Genomic DNA, 17,806 nt, shown 5'->3' on the forward strand with positions numbered 1-17,806 from the left:
ACAGGAAATTTTTCATAATTACAGTAGCTCTCTGACATTAAGGAGAACAGACAGGAGACCTTTCTGATAATTTCATCCATCCGTCAAAGGCAGTAGCTTGTTATTTACAGAGCATCCACTGTACCATCCACTCTACCAGCAAATACATCCTACAGTATATGATCAGTTTACTGAGGAACTATTCCATTTTCAGAAAATCAGTCACGCTTTGCAGATGAGTCTTCATTTTCAAATCCAGCTCTCCCCACCTTTGCTCAGTTTGTCACACAGAGTCAGAAATTTTATTGCCAAAAAGTTTCTCTTTTATCAAATTTAGGAGCTTGGAGTCTCTGCCAGCTCTAATGGGATGCTATCATTTGAATATCTTCTAAGTAGTGTCTTGTGGCTCAAGGAAGAATCCCCTTTCTGAAATGGAAATCAAAGCCTTTTCCCACAGACCCCTTATTCATATCTAGGTAGCAGAAGGTGCCCTTTTCAAAGGCACAGGCTCTCTTTTGACAACATCTAAAGCTCTGGCCAGAATGTTCAGCCTTCAATTTAAACAAACAAAGAAACAAAACAAAACAACACAACCCCCAAAACAAACAAACAAGAAAACTCAAACCATACAGCACAAAATACAAACAAAAAAATCCCCAAAAAGCCAACCACGCAGAGAAAATGCTAATAAGTCTTAAGGGATGGAGGGAGTAGTTTTGGTTGTATCATTCTGCTTTACTATTTTCTGAAGTATTTTCTTGCTTTGGGAAAGCCAGTAATTCATTCCCTCTGTTGTTGCAAAAAAAAACCTCAACAGCAGCCCCAACCCCATTTTGAGAATGAGGGCTGTATTTTCACCTGATGATTTTCTGAGAAGTTCCCCACTATGTGACTGTTTATTCTACAGAAACAGCCAGACTGGCCTGTGCTGCTTGAGGTTCCTGAAATATAAGACACCTATACTAGATCTTTCAGGAGGGATCACCCATCACTAAAAGCAGCTTTCTCCACTGACTAATGGAAGATAACTAATCTTTAGGTGCTTTCGTGAGGTTCAGCAAATGGGAGATCAATTCCCTAAGTGAGGAAACATTTCTACACCCAGAAACAACTCCATAAGATGAAGCTCTTAAGAAAGACTGGCCACACAGTACACAAGCAACAATCCTGCAGTAGCAATAAGCATACAGCTGGCATTGGAGAGTGTTGCCTCCCTGGGTCTAGGAAATAAAATTGCTACTAAAATTGCTATTTTTGGATGCTTGATCTTTCTTTCTAGCCTTTTATTGACAATATTTAACACTCGTGTTCACTGCACATTTCTGCATGTTCTGCTGGACATTGGTTCTAAGCAAGTATTTTACTGATCATTATTAAGCCATTGCCTATAGCCTTTCAGATGAATTTAATTCATTCAGGCTGGCTTGTCTGTAATGCGATGAATGTTTCACTGAACTCAGAGTATGTTGTGGCTGGCTTTAGGTGTGATCAAAAAAGAGGCTGTTGCATTTATCAGGCATGATTTGTTGCTCCACTCATTGCTTATGGAGGAGGGTGGAACTTGCATCCTTCATTACTCTCATCCCTCCATGGTACCTGAAAGTTTGCCAGTGAAATACTACAGAGCTGAAATTCAGAATACTTATTTCCCTATGACAAGCATGATTGTTAAGAAACTTCAGCTTTAAGAATTCTCTAGTGATTTGGACTAGATGTGTAGCCTCTTAAAATCACTTCGAGAAAATACCATAGGATACTTTTTTACCTTAATGAGTACCTACAGTTGTGAAATTAGAGATGCCTATTTTTTTCTCCTTCCATGAGCTCTCTTCTGCTCCAAATTTGTTCCTCTGGGAATGACAAGATCTAATAGTCTTTGCACCTTACCTCTTTTCAGACGCACTGAACATAGCGCATGTGTTTCAGTCTCCAGTGACTGAAGAGCTCATATAACCTCCTGGAATTCTTTCAGCTTTTTCTTGCCTTTTTTTTTTTTTTTTTTCCCCCTCCTTAATTTACTTCTTTCCCAAGAAACATTTTAAATGCAGTAGGACCAGAAGAAGTTAAGACTCCCCACACTCTCAGTCACTGCAGGTTTGCTGCCACATCCCCAGTCAGGCAGCCAGCCTGCACATATTCTGCATAGACGCCACACACTTAACTTTCTGTTTTCAGATTTAACTTTCTTCAGTAAAAAGCTTTGTGGGGATAGAAGCATGCCTTCTAGGAACTACTCACAGGCAAGAAGCAGCTAGTGTGTATCAACTCACAAACAGCATGTCTGGCCACGTGATAGTGGGAATACATGCCGTTACACCAACTTCCAAAAAGAGGTTCACTGGCAAACAACTGGGACTCAGGCTGCAGGGCAAAACAAACATGTGGGACCAGTATCACCTTGACCCCAGAAACAAACCTGGGTTGGAGTCAACTTCCTTCATATCCCACCTGGTACCTATTTTTATAAACAGCAAACCACCCCAAACTTATCTTGTATAGTACAGCAAAAGAAGAACTTAGTTCCCAGCTCAAGCAGACAACAGCCTGCACTGTGTACCCCAAATTCTCCTACGACAGCCAAGAGAAGGAAGAAGAGCTCTAGTTTTACAAAACTAATAAAGACATCATTATAACAATTCACTTTGTCAGAATGAATTTTGTCCCATTTCTATTAGTGCAGTTCCTCAAGGTCATCCAATTTTTGCTGTGCAGTGTCCTCATCATGTTCTATACAAGTGATGCTTTCAAGTTTTGTCTTGTCAGCAAGTCTCATCAGCTCCCTCCCACTTTTCATGCCAAAGACGTTAAAGAAAGATACTAAAACAAGACAGGTCAAAGACTGGTACCTGAAAAGCACTTCTAATGACCTTCCTCCTGTTTCAGCACAACCTGCAGCTCTATTCTCTGTACAGGATTGGGGGTGTATTTGAGTTCTTTTCAGTCTTTTAAATTTTTTAATTAAACTAACTCCCAAATAGCACTAAATTAAATGCTTTGTAGTGATTACAATTGAAGAGATCCACTGCGGTTCCTCTCGTCTATATAAAAAGTTGGCTATCTTATCAAACGCACGAGTTCAGTTTAGTGTGACCTAAGCTCCTGTAGCTTTTTATCCTGTTTTTCATTTACCTATCTTTGTTGTTATTTTTATAAAATGGGCGATACAGACCCCCACACACATTTAGCAGGGAAATGCCTGAAGCTGCAGGGATCGCCCTTCAGGAGCCAGGCACCAGGAAAGCACATGTACTGGCCCCTAACACAGAGGAGATTTCTTCTAGGTAACTGGGGGTTCTCTGACGCGTGCTGGCCATCTACACGCTAATGCCAAGTATGCCCCCGCTCAGAGACATCAACCACAGACAATGTCACCAGCAGGAGGGATAATACACCTCCTTTTCCCAAATATTAGTATAGATTTTCTGAACTGATCCTAACAGATTTCTTGGGTGACAATCTATGTTGCTTTGCTTCAGAAACATCTTCATTGCCATGACCATCAAAGAGCACAGAGAACAGCAGGCTCATGTTAACCCTTATTGATACGGAATCTCTTTAATAAGTAGCATGTGAGAAAAAGTGAAAAATGTCCTGGAAAATAAAATTTTGCCATTCATAATAGCTGATTTTCATGTCTTACCCAGTTTCTGTGGAACCACCTTAACTGGCCCTGGCCTGTGCTCTTCTTTCCACTTCTCCAGGTCATCTAGCTCTTTCTTAGCAACTGTGTAGGTACAAAAAGAAACAAATATATGGAAGTTAGAAGCAGTACTAAAAAGCGGGCAGTATCGCTAATTGTATGTAACCCTGAAGACCTAACCAAGAACAGATAAATCGATTCTTGAGGGATGCAGATAATCCCCAGGAGGTTACACAGTTACTGGAATCACTAGCAAGGTAAACGTTTTGCCTGACTTGGGACTGTATGGTGAGCAAACCCTGGGCCTTCAACCCCAAAAGCAAAACAAAAAACACCTAGAAGACTGCTAATGGATTGCTTTTTAACCCCTGGGAACCTGTAGGTAAATACCACAGTATTTACTCCTGCAGGTAAAGCAGAAGTTGTTATGATTAAGATGTTACTGCTGCACGTAGGGAAATGCTTGTAGTGTAAGACCCCTCAGCAGGGAAATGAAGAAGTAATTTTCCCTCCCAATCAAATGGTTCCTAAATAAAAACAAGGGGAATGCATGATCCAGCTTCAAATTAAGACACTTCAACATGGTGTCCGCAAGGGGGATGGGTGGCAAGCTCCCAGTGTAGTCAGTGGAAGTCTAGTCAAGACAGCCATGGACACCAGCAACATGCTCTGGGATGGCTGGTTGGTTAAACTGTGCTCTCTTATCGACTGACAGAGGAAAAAACCCAACAGTTCCTTTCATAGCAAGGCCCACAAAGCCTATGAAAAGAGGAGCTGCATTTTAGAGTAGTATAATATCTCACTTGCTCTAAGAACTAATTTCAGTCTTACTAAAACTAACATGAACCATATTTTGTAATGGCAGGCTATGGCTATCAGACACTAACACCAGCTCTCCTCTAAAAAGATAAAGCCAGCTCCTGGGCAAGTCTCTAAAGAGGCCCAAGAGAGACACCAACTTGTTATCTCACCTTTAAAACAAGCACGTAGGCAGAGAATGGTTTAAGGCTCCATTTCTGCCAGTATCCGAGGCAGAAATACTTGGCACGCTTCAGACCTTGCACACTGGTGGCACAAAGTGAAAACAGATCTTTACTAGAGCAGCAGCACCTTTGCTGTTAGTGTCAGAATCAGCTCCTCCTTCCAGAAGATGATGGTTTGGTTCAGAAGTCCCTTTTCTTTCTTACAACCAAAGGAAACCAACCCCACATCAGCCTGCTGGTGAAGCATTTCAGCCAAACTCACAAGGTTTGAGAAGAAAGGATTTAATTGCTCTGTTTCCTTCCTCTGTTTCTCCTTCCCCTCTACTCTGCCCTGGTGAGACCTCATCTGGAATATTGTGTCCAGTTCTGGGCCCCTCAGTTCAAGAAGGACAGGGAACTGCTGGAGAGAGTCCAGCGCAGGGCCGCAAAGATGATGAAGGGAGTGGAGCATCTCCCGTATGAGGAAAGGCTGAGGGAGCTGGGGCTCTTTAGCTTGGAGAAGAGGAGAACTGAGGGGTGACCTCATCAATGTTTATAAATATATAAAGGGTGGGTGTCACAAGGATGGAGCCAGGCTCTTCTCGGTGACAACCAACAGTAAGACAAGGGTTAATGGGTTCAAGCTGGAACACAAGAGGTTCCACTTAAATTTGAGAAGAAACTTCTTCACAGTGAGGGTGCCGGAACACTGGAACAGGCTGCCCAGGGAGGTTGTGGATTCTCCTTCTCTGGAGACATTCAAAACCCGCCTGGACGCCTTCCTGTGTAACCTCATCTGGGTGTTCCTGCCCTGGCAGGGGGATTGGACTAGATGATCTTTCGAGGTCCCTTCCAATCCCTAACATTCTGTGATTTCCTTGAGGGCTCAAAACACAAGTGCTAACTGACACTCCTTGAGCTTCCATATCTTTCACAAATAAACAGCCAGGAGTATAGGACTGCAGTGCTTGTTCAGCTCTGCATACAGAATTTCATGACCAACTCTTGCTGTAGCTTTGCCAATGAAACCTTTTTGACACGTGCCTAATCTTTCTGGTAGAGTTCAGGGTGTTCCTCTTAGCTACTTTCACCAGCAAGACACAAAGTCATGCAAAAGTGAACATTTAAAATTATCTTTCCCAGCTTCATTAAAAGAGCCCCCTACAATCCTTATATGGAGATTCAAGAACCAACAGTGGTTCTAGTTGCTTTGGTCTCCTCATGAGAGTATTTTCAAAAATATTTCTTATTTATATCTTTTTTCTTCCTCTCCCTAGCCCAGAGAGAGTTCAAAGTCTGTTTCTCCAATCTGAATTCAATCCCGTAAAAGTGGAACAGAGCTAATTCCAGTTGAGTTTTGTAGAAGCCAACTTGAACAGCTCTAGCACTGAAATTACCAAAAACTATTTCCTGAACAAGACTTATTCTGCATGAAGTTTAGTCAGATGAGAAGTTAATCTTAAGAAAAACCTACATGATGATGGAGATCGCTCATAGAACTGACTTCACTGTCACTGCTGCACATGTAAAAGCATTGTAAAAATGAGGATAAAAGTTCCAAGTGCAGTAAAGCCCACAAACCCCTAAACTTATTCAAGCAGAAATAATGTATTACCGTATTAGATAACTTACTTTGTTGCAACTTGTTTCTTCTGGTTTCATTTGGAGTTATCATGACATATGGGTTGACACTAAAATGAAAGAAAATACTATTTTATTTTTCCTGTCTACAGAAAACCAGGACTAGAAGGGGGTTCTTTCATCAGCAAACTCAGTTTTCTGCTGTTGTGGCAAATAGCTTCATATCGAAACCAGTATTTATTTGGATTCAGCTCTTCAGGAACTTTTGGTAAATAATCTAGAAATACTTGTTATATTTGGAGTTGGTGGCAAATACCAAAGACAAAATTTTCAGAAACTTTTAGCATAGCCTTCACTTTTCTTATGCAAGTCTCATTCTAGACTGCTGACCTCAAATCTCAGCCATTTCAAATCAAATTGCTTCCCTGAATCAAAATGTTCCACATGGTAGACTACTTCGACAGCTTGCTCAAGCACGGAGGAGGACCATTGTCTACTGGGAAGAGCACTGGTACTGGCAGTCCAACCCCATATCTTGAGGGCACCAAGCGCTTCATGGATTTAGGTAGTTTGCCCAAGAGTTGTCCAAGGAGTGGGCAAAATCATATTGTTTGTGATGGACTCACGTGATTTGCTCTCAGCCTAAGCCTCAGTTTCCTTGTCATGGAATCACTGAATGGTTGGGGTTGGAAGGGACCTCTGGAGTTCTAGTCCAACCCACCTGCTAAAGCAGGTTCACCAGAGCAGATCACACAGGAATGTGTGCAGGTGGGTTTTGAATGTCTCCAGAGAAGGAGACTCCACAACCTCTCTGGGCAGCTTGTTCCAGTGCTCTGGCACCCTCAAAGTAAAGAAGTTTCTCCTCATATTGAGATGGAACCTCCTGTGCTTCAGTCTGTGCTGGTTGCCCCTCATCCTGTCGTTGGGTGCCACTGAAAGGAGTCTGGTCCCATCCTCTTGACACCCACCTTTGAGATATTTATATGCACTGATAAGATCCCCTCTCAGCCTTCTCTTCTCCAGGCTGAACAGGCCCAGCTGTCTCAGCCTTGTGTGTGTCAGGCATGGGGAATTCCTTGGGCATATTTATCTTGCTGTCATACCTAAGGTGCGACTCACTGAAGCAGGACAAAGGCCTTGTTTTGCTCAACTTAATTCAAAATGTGGTTGCTGTCTCAAGGAGCTATCAATCTAACGTGACAGCAAAGAAGCAGGACAGGGTTCAGAGTGCATTAGAGACTCAAGGTGATCAAAAGAGTGATGAAAATATGTCAGTTCCACTTGGAGAAAATGAAGAGGTTTATCTACATGGTGTATTGTGTGAGTATGAGTCTACACTTCAGCAGGAGCTGAGCCGGGGCAGGGGTGAAGGTTTACCAGAAATGCACTGAGCAGCAGTTGACTCCACACTTCAGCGTAAGCTCACACCTCTCTGCAGCATTCAGAGGGGTTTTATCTGCATGCATGGGGACAAATATTTCATTTGACTTCGTTGAGGTGAAGACCCGAGGAAAAGAGCAGAAAACAAAGAATAATGAAGAGCAAAATCTGAGCCTCTGAAAAAAAGAAAGGGCCAGAGGGGGTGGCTAGAGGACAAGCCGTGAAGCAGAGGGAGCATAGTTGGCCATGAAAAAGTAATGAGAGAATGAGGCCTGAGACTAAGGCTAAAAAGGGGAATGAAATTCATGCAAAGAGATCAAAGTGCAAAAAGCTGCCTGCTGCCGTATCACTGTAATTCAAGGTTTGAGAAGGAAAGTATTTATATCCAATTACCCCTTTCTCTTTGAAGACTTATTCTAGGAGGATGTGGATTAATTTATGAGATTAAACTAGTAAAGATAGAGCTGCAAGCTTTAATGGTGCCACTTAATATGATCTTTTTCTTTCCCGGCAGCTTACTCTGGTGCCTGTGAGACTGTTCTTCACCTCTCCACCGAATCCCAGACCCTCACAGGCAGGATCTGGAGAGCAGCAACCCCCCTCCAGCGTTCGTGGCACAACAGTTACTTAAAAGAAGTTTTGACAACCCATCTTGCTTATGGCATAACATTCCCCATCACTGATGGTTTTTTTCAGATTTTTCTTTATTTGACTGAGTAGTAGCATTTACAATTTATCCCAAACTGCCTTTGACAAGCTGCTGTATGGATTATCAGTTTCAATATTTTTTTAGTAGGTTTTGCTTGGCTGTTTCAGATATTAAGATCATATTTCTCTCAAGTTCATACACAAAAATTATTAAGTACCTTTTACACTCCTCTCCTTCTGTCAGTGAAAAAAATGGCTGGAATTGTGAATTGCCAGACTACATATCTTCCCCCCACAAACATCACTGCATCTCAGACATCCCACTGCTTCACAGCACTAGAGGGCAAAAGAGTTTTTATACCATCTGACATATCTGATGACTTCAGTTTTTGTTTTAAATTAGGAATAGAAAGCATAGACCCCTCCATGTCTGCACATGTATGAGAAATCACAGTATCAAATCCAGCTCTTCTGCCACGAATCATTTCCTCTCTCTGCTTCTGCTTTTTAGCTGGAAGGTTTTGAGTCCAGGAGGCCAGCTGGGGGCCACTCTTCTGACATCTGACCATGGTCATTATCCAGGAGCTCAGAAGGACAGCACATGAAATATAGCCAGTACCAATCACTTTATGAAAGGGGTAGAGGTGACACTACACTTAGTACCAGGGAAATCTCTGTTTTCCAAAGAGCAGCACAAGAGTCATTGTAGTGAAGAGAGTGATCACTTAAAGGCCAACTTGGTTTCCATGTTATTGAAATAAAGGCAAAGTTAAAATAGGATTTCAAGTCTCCACAGGGGGAGGGAAAGGGAGAACAGGATACCAACTTTTGGTTGTTTTTTACCTAGTGCTTATACTATTATTGAGTTTATCTAACCTTATAGTGCTCACCTTAGTCTCTGGAAAGATAGACCTTTAAGAGTGTATCTTCGGGTACCTGGATCAGGGGGAAGGAGGACCGAGCCCCAAGGTAAACTTCTTGTGGGGTGGGTGAAAGTCAGGGTGTGAACTGGTCCTTGCTTTTCCAGCCTACAGCAAGAGCGGAGCCAGACAAGCTCTTGCCTGAGAGACTCCATCTGCCCTACCAGTTCTGATGCTAAAACTAAAATCAACACCTAGCATCCCTCATTTTCTTGAGGGTTTTTTTTAAAGGAAAGAAAGTTAATGCAAAACCCCACCACCAGGTTTCACCTTGTGTTTTAGCCACTTTGCAGGATATTGCATGTCATCTCTTTGTTCAGACAAAACCTCTGATCCAGTAAAGCCTATAAAACCCGCTACAGCCTGTCAATTTAATATTCCAGTCAGTTCCTGAGTTGCCACAGTAGCCATAAGCCTAAAGCAAATTATCCTACTTACCTAGGTAGCAATTAAGCAAATGTGGAGATCTGAAGCTATCAGCGATGTGCAGACCTTTTGTACTTTATACCAATAAACGAAGTGCTTCAAAATCCACAACCAAAAAAGATGATAAAGAATTTAACTTTTCAAGTTCCCTAATAATGATTCTTACTGTTACATGACTTAAGCCTACCTTTGAGGTAGGGTTGTTTTATAAATAAAAATACAGAAGTCACTGGAGAAGGCAGGAGGAATGTCTTACCCAGTTTATAGTTCTTCAAAATAGAGAAACAAATTGTTTTCTACCTTTATAGATCATATTAATCTTGACGAGACTTTTTTCAGTTTGTCTCCACAGAAAATGGAAATGTATTGACTAATTACACAGAGTGTGCAGACATTAACATGAGAAAGAAAGTTATAACCCAATCAGAGAAAGTATCTGTATTTAAATAAAAACAAAAAGCAACCTCATATGATTTTTTAAACATATAAACATAAAATACCACAGTAGTGGGAAGAGAAATACCTAGATAAGAGAGGAGAGACATATGCTGCAGTCATAGAAAAATCTGCAAAGGTGGTTTACAGTTTGAATGATCAGCAACACAGAGAACACCATGCCTGCAATCTTAAATTTTTAAGCTTGTATATAACTCTGCTCATCTAACTAGCACTGTTCAAGGACACATTTCCAATGCTTTCAGAGTACAGACCAGATAAACCTTTCTTTTTGGTTTGTATAAAATAGTTTATTTCTAAATTGAATAAATACAGGAGAACTGCTGTTCACCAACGATGTTTTTTTGCAGAGCTATGCCCTTCAGTTTTTCCTCAAGCCTACTTCAGCTGTCTACCACTGGGAAGCCTTCCAAATGAAGTGTGAAATAGTCTAAAGAGTTACAAAAGTAATGGCTTTTATAAACTATTTCCAGTTCCTCTGTGTTTTATACTGCGGGTGCATCGGTACATGAATGCCACAAAGCTGAAAGCTAAATATTTTGCGCTGCTGGGCAATGTGCTCTCTATAAAAGACAGAAACCAAGGAGAATGCAATTGGAGAGCAACACAAATGACTAAAGAATGGGAAAAAGAACTGGACAGGTTCAGTCTGGAGGAAGGACTCCATAGAAAGGAAATCAATCAGTAATCAATGAAGAGATAAGCACGAGAAAAAATGCACATACACACAGATAGGTATTTGCACACATGCTTATGTGCACACCAGTGAGCATGTGCATGCATATTTTTCTCTCTTTGCTTAATATAAGTGCTAAATATATATATGTTCAACTTAAGCGGGAAGATATAGGTGAAATATTGCATTCAATAATATATTAAGACTGAATTTAAAAGAGAAAAAAAAGCAAACCGCCAAAGACAATTTCCGAATCTCCTTCAAAGATATGCTGAGTTGACCTTTGCATTAAATTATCAGGAATTGTTTCAAGAGTAGTCAAGTCCACGCGACCACAGTATTGTTTTCACCAAGGCTCCCATGATTGATGCAGCAGCCATATGCTGCTAAGCGCCACGGAAAGCTACAAGACGCCAAATCCCAGCAAGCAGACAACTGTCCTGTAGGTATCGCTATTTTGCAATGCATCCATGGCCAGATGCTAACAATCACTGACAGCCACAGTTCCAGATCTCACTTGAGCAATACGCTCCATGCTCCAGCAGCGCCATAAGCAGAACCCTGGGAGGGTGTTCAAACCTTGCGTGCGGGCTTGGGGCTCTGGCTTTCCATCTTTATCAGCAACAGCATCTTATCAGTTTACAGCTCAGAGACATAAGTGAATTACTGGCACTTAACATCATACACTGTCGGATTCACCCTAGCTGAGCACGTGCTCTTAACACAAGAGGCAGAAAATAAACTGTGTTAGCAGAACACATTTATCATAAAAAGTCTACGTTCGTGGACTTTGTCTTGTGTTTGCTGCAGGCTAGCAGTGCACTTGATTATCACAGTTCAGCTGATGTCTGGAAGCTTATTAAGCCAGGATAACTCACTTCTGTGTCTGGCTCCTCTGGTTAGCTAAAGCATTCATTAAAATGGATGACATTTTCACCATAGTGAGGCCTCAGGATAAAACAAAGAGTTAAATCCTGCAGAAGTGAACTTGCACAGGGAAAGAGCAAGAAGGAAAACAGCAGAAGAAAGAGGCCTAGGAGAAGGGCTGAGTCAGAGACAAGCAGGAAAGCAACCAAATCTCAATTCTCCAGTACCCACAAGCTCAGAGAAATGCCTGAAGTTAAAATTTGGTTCAAGTACTAAAGCTGAAACTCAGAACTTAATTTCCAGGAGTTAAGATGAGGCTTGGATTCAGCAGCTTGGTTGGGGCTCAGCATGCGATAGTACAGTGGTAAGAACGGCAGGGACTTCAACTTGCACCCCACTTGGTGCAGTAAACACATCGATGTTGGACGACGATCTCAACCATCCTCTAAACCTCCAGGGAAATTGTCACAGTGACAGATCAAATCAGGGAGCCAAAGCGGTAGCTCTCAGCCCAAACTCAGCTCACAGAACAGCTTGCTTTCTTCCTTGAAAATGCTAATGTGCCATTAGTCAGCATATACTCGTGGGCTGACTACACTAACAGGAGAGAGTTTGCTGTGGCAATGTGGTAGACTAACATCAGACCCCCAGGCTCCCCAGGGAGGTGTCACGGCCCCAAGCCTGACAGTGTTCAAGAAAAGACTGGACAATGCCCTCAGACACATGGTGTGAACTGCGGGGTTGTCCTGTGCAGGGACAGGAGTTGGACACGATAATCCTCGTAGGTCCTTTCCAACTCAGGGCATTTTATGATTCTGTGCCCCTATGACCCAGCAAAGTCTATGAAGTCAACTACAGCCGTGTTTGTTCTGTCCCCAGGTCCCAAAGCAGCTCGGTTACCTCAGCACAGCACAGTGCCAGGGATGCAGCGAGCGTGCCAGAGCCAGCTGGAGCACCTGGCAATCGCCAGCCATGAGGAGGACAGAGCATCCATACGTTGGACAGGCCAGGCACTGGGCTTGGCAACACCAGCGCGGAGCCCAGCCACCCCCCGCAGAGGTGTCCGTGTGTTGCGAGTCAGGCTTGCCAGCACGCCTGGAGAGCTGAGCAGGTCAGAGGCTGTATCACAGGAAGATTAAGACCTAAGCCAGTGGCATATTCATCTCTGCTTCTCCCACTTTGTTTTCAACAACATATTTTCTCTTCCTCTGCACCACAGTATTTGTTGTCCGTTTATTGCCCCTGCTCACAGCATTCTTCAATATGCTCCTTATTCATTGTCTCACCACAGCTCCTCATCACACTATGCATCAAGGGTCAGGTCTCGTGCAAACCAAGCTCTTCTAAGAAAGCCTTCTAACACAGCAGTTAAAAGGAGCCACTTCCCCCACACACACACATTGTGAGGAACACAGCGACCCCATCATCCACACTAACAGAAATCTTACTGCATCGTTATCCTCTGACACAGACCCTCCCACCAAACACTCAGCTGGAGATAAGGCTGGTTTCTGACCACATCGAAGCCGGGCATCTCTGAATCGCCCCACTGGGCTGTTAATGATTAGTCCATCAGCCTGAAAGAGAGAGCTGGGAGATTTCTCCTCCGTAGCAAATCCAGAGCTCAACTCTAAACAGACTGTCTGTAATTCAGATTACCCTTCTAGCACTTCCACCAGTTGCAGAACAGTGGGCAAAACAAGCATTTTGCTAAGCATCTGCCTCCAGTTTCATACACTGATTTGGTGTTTTTAAAGAGAAATTTCAGATTGTGGAAAAAAAAAAAAATTCAGAACAGGTAAGTATACCCTATCTACCCTATCAGCAAAAAATTGAGATGTCTTACAACACTATAGTTTTGTTTGTTTTTCTTTTTTTTTAATTCAGTATGAAGATTGGAAAAGGAAGGAAAGAAAGCCCTGACAGATTTGGCTCCTGCAGTCAAAGAATACAATTTTGCAAGTCAAGCATTCTAGTAACTCTGCTCTCCTTTCACACAGAATGATGAGGGACTGTTACCAGCTGTGCCACAATATATCTTCAGATGTTATTATTTTGATTTTTTTTTAATGGATTTTACCAGAACGAATATTATTCTTGCCAGCTTTAAAGGTGCCAAGGACAGACAGCTGACTGGGGCCAGCATTTTCTTTTTCAGGCACCAGCTATAGTTTAGCCTCTAATTTCCCCAATTTTCTCCACCTTTTCGTCTGTATAGACTTTTGTCTCTGAATAGACATGAACAGGGGCAATTTGGGAATTCACTTTCTACAAGTTAATTTCATGGCACTTAGCAGACAAAGTGAAGTAACTTAAATGCAAGCTTATTATTATAAGCAGTTTCAAGCACCTGTCACCCTGGTGATTTTTTTCTCCATTGCCTGAAACCACATCCTATATATAACTGAAGGGGAATGTGTAAAGTTTCATTTCAGTTTTGCATTTGAACAAGTATTCTTCTTAACTTAATTAGGACCATTTTGTTATCACTTCTCAGCTTTGACATATCATATAAGGGTTTTCCCAAAGCAAGAGAAAAATTGTTCTCATACCAGTTGCCCACTTTGTGCTTTTTAATAGTCAAGTTTAAATACTGATTAGTGGATGAGGCTACAACATGACACATCCCACACGTATTTTATGTGTCCAGTCTACATGAAAAGTCACCTGATCCCAACTTAAGAAGCTGCTAAGGTGTTTTCCCACTCCCAATTTCTCTAAAGCACAGCCCAAAGACTGAGAGTTTGTGTGGAAATAACTTGGTCACATACTCAGAGGCTTCAACAGAGATTCCGACTCCTGCTTTACTGGCAGAAAACCATAACCTGGCTATTTCCAGAAAACAGCAAGCAGCAAACAAGTTGGAATAGAGCCACTCCTTGGCACAGAGGTATCCTACTCGGGACCCTCACGTTCCCTCTGCTACACATATTCCTGAAAGCCTTCTAGGTTAATGCTGGTCTGTGTGTTTTTTTTCTTCTAGAGACAGTCTATGCCTTCAGCTCTCAAAGTGCTCTGTTCAACCCTTGGTTATCCCAGAACCTGAAAACGTGGGCTATTCTGAGGGTGTCTTAATATTTCAGTTTTAAGGAACATGTTCAAAAGGACTGATGGCCAAAAGGCCGAGTCAGCTTTATCACTGCTGAAATGTGACTTGATCTGAGACCTTTCTTGAAAGGTAACTTGAAATGACAGAACAAAGATAAAACAATGAATGCAACAGTTAACTTTTGTTTTAAGAATAAAAATCTCCTTTGCTTTAGCATTTCAGATACCTTCTACCATTTTAAACTGTGATTTCCTTAACTAATCCTGATTAAGTGGCTTCATCTTCAAACTGATGGTTGGCATCTGCCTTCTGGAGAGATGGGAGCAAACCCCAATTTTGTTCACTTATTTTTTTGAGTATTAGTTTCCCACTCATATTACATGGTTGGTTTGAACGTGCTTTTCCTTCATTCCTCCTTCGCATAACTACATGCTACTGCAGACTTTAATTTGTACACTCCAGGCTTAGGAATGAATTCTTTGTTACAGCTTTATGCAGACACAGAGACAATTTCATATCACATAGCAAAACATACTAAGCACACAGTCCTTGCAGAAGATACACAACAGCTTTCTGTCTGCAAGCATCATATAAAGATGAAAAAAGGAACAGGGCTTTAATTTATTCTTCCAAGTTTTATGGGGCATCCTACCATCTGGTCAGAATCTGTGTGGATATATTTGCTGTAGTCTTAAATTCCACGAGGAGCTTTGGTTAACCAACTGATTAAGTATTTACCTAAACTATACCAAGGGGTTTGCATCCCAGACTAAAGCTGGGGAAAGGCAGTTATAGTTATACCTATGGGAAAACTCCCACTATTCACCCTACCAAAAAAAGAAGGCAAGAAAATGTGCATAGTACAAATACAACAGCTAACTAGGGCTGTTCTTGCTGTACTGTGGATATATGCCAGTGTGAGGGCAGGCAAGACAGAGGGCCTTTCATGTTTGGAAGTGGCAGAAAATAAACATCAGCTGTAACTCCAGAATGGTTGTTTGCTCTCCTGAACGTAAGTCATTAAAATGCTGTCAGATTTCAAAGCTACGCAGCTCTGAGTAGTCCCCGGATCATTACTACCTAGTAGGCAAGCATTCACGGGTTACAGCAGAAAGCTGCTGGCTGCTGCTCGTGACCAGCAGCCTGCCACCTTTTTCACAGCGTGGCTCCACCTTCTTCATCCAGAAAGAAGGGAAAGAAAACTGAAACAGCCTTCAGCTTCTGTCAGCTGAGCTTTGAAAGGCGGGGAAAAAAACAGGCAAGCTAAGCAAACTCAGCACATAATAATAATAGCATTACATGCACTGTTACTAACAGCTCAGAAAAAGCACATTTGGGGAAAAAGACTAAACAATTCCCTTTGGTCAGCTAAGCATATATGTATTAAGCACATGTACATAAAATACGCACACATTACTGTCAGTTTCTATTCTGTATTGTATCTGCAAACTAGAGCTTATACAAGCCATCTAAGCATTGTCACTGGACAACCAGAGATGGACTGAGCATAGATCCCAACAAAGCCTAAAATGAAACTGAGGGCTGAAGCTTTGGCTTTATTTTTGTCAGAATAAGGTTGTTAGAAGCTGTTCTGTGTCCTGGACTGCATTCAGATCAGTGCCGGAACGCAGCCTATATCCATTTCCTAAGCCAAAGGATGTATTTTTAGACTTTCCAAGATGAAATATTAGGATAGAGAAAACAGGGAGCTAGGATAGGATTTGAAATTTCATTTTGGAAAAAGATGCCAAGAAACCAACATTATGTATAGCAGTATCAAACGTAGAGAAGTGGCCGCTGCTATCACACGAGGTGTAAGCCACACCACCACAAAGCCTGTCAGAAGAACTCAGGTCCCATGTAGGATGTGTCATTCATAGGCAGGTTTCAGGCTGACCGCAGGCGGCTCTGAGAGGACAAGCTTCTTGTGTGCCCAGTCCCTTTTGCAATCTCTCTATAAAATATTTCTCCCTGTAAAGGTGCACACCTCAAGGTGGAGAACAAGAACCCAACACCATCTCAGCCAGACTCCTTGCTACTTACTACTGCTCTTGCTGTTGTTGGTAGGCTGATGCTTGGTTGCTTTTCTCCTCTTCAGATGCTGTCAGCTTCTGAGGGTTTTCAGCTTCCTCTCCTTTATTGTTGCCATCCCAGAGGTAACCCTGAGAGGAAAATGGGGTACTGGAGGCAGCAGCTGTCCTATACCTGCTGCCTTCCCTCCATCCTCTAACCCCAGACATTGTTTTCAGGAGTACCTTGCCTGGTTCAGCAAGGAGTATCGCAGCTAGGGAAAAACTCAAAACTTGGAGTTTCAGTTTCAGTTCCCTGTAAGACCCACCCCTGGCTGGACTTTCAGCTGTAAAATACACAAATCCATGCATTACTGAGTCATCCTCCAGCTGAAGCTCGTCTCGGTCATCTCAACCACAGCACCCGAGCAGGCTGGAGTCGTAGGGTGACAGCAAAGCTGATCTGTACTAATAAAACAGTCAACAACACTTTATGTAGTCTTGGAACAGACTGCTCAGCATAAGCACACTGAGGTCTGGCTGAAAACCACATTTCTGACAATTTTTCACCCCAGCACTTCAAATTTGCCTATGAAAGAGGGGGATAACTCCAGGGGGTTTGCTGGTTTCCATTTTGCAGGTGTGTACAAAGAAAAATGAAAGTGAAACTAAAAACTGATGCTCAGATAAATCTTAAGGCAATGATCCTGCACAACTCCAATTCTGCCTTTCAATTCTGCTCAAATAAAATTTTTTTACTTTGACTTTACTACTTCAGCCTGAGGAACAGAGGACAAATCTTAGGTGAAAATGCAGATACCTTCAGTGAGCACACCTGATCAGTGGTACTGTATCTATCTGATGAGGTATTGTGGCATCTGAAGGGCTGGGGAAAACTAGCAACCTTCTTAGTATCACTGATAAAACAAAGATGTTTGGCAGCTCCTAAACCAAGAAAAAAAGAACTGGTAATGCTGCCCATGCTTTATGGAACAGAGCTGCGGAAATCCATCTCCACACCCTCAGATCCTGTCACTTTCTGTCCTCAGCTGCTCAAGGTGTGCCAAAACCACTTTGCTGAAGGAATGATTTCGTGGCTAGGTTTCCCGACTGTCCAGACTGTCTAGGTCTTACACCCTACACGTGCTGGGAAAGCAGCAAAATAAAATGCCACTTGGACAGGCACAGGCTGCCTGGTGTTCGTGATGCTCCT

General features: G+C 42.4%; 1 protein-coding gene across 1 annotated transcript in view; it reads right to left on the minus strand.

The window, feature by feature from the left end:
* The window catches only part of EPSTI1 (epithelial stromal interaction 1), a 50,629-nt gene extending 33,805 nt beyond the window's left edge, over positions 1 to 16,824 (minus strand). The window contains exons 1-3 of the mRNA XM_065658414.1: positions 16,628 to 16,824; positions 6,214 to 6,272; positions 3,620 to 3,703 (exon numbers count right to left, since the gene is read on the minus strand). Coding sequence (XP_065514486.1) covers positions 3,620 to 3,703; positions 6,214 to 6,272; positions 16,628 to 16,824 — 340 coding nt within the window. The remainder of the gene's footprint in view (positions 1 to 3,619; positions 3,704 to 6,213; positions 6,273 to 16,627) is intronic.
* Between the last annotated feature and the right edge of the window lie 982 nt (positions 16,825 to 17,806).

The sequence above is a fragment of the Caloenas nicobarica genome, chromosome 1 (genome assembly GCF_036013445.1).
Source record: "Caloenas nicobarica isolate bCalNic1 chromosome 1, bCalNic1.hap1, whole genome shotgun sequence".
Taxonomy (NCBI): Eukaryota; Metazoa; Chordata; class Aves; order Columbiformes; family Columbidae; genus Caloenas; species Caloenas nicobarica.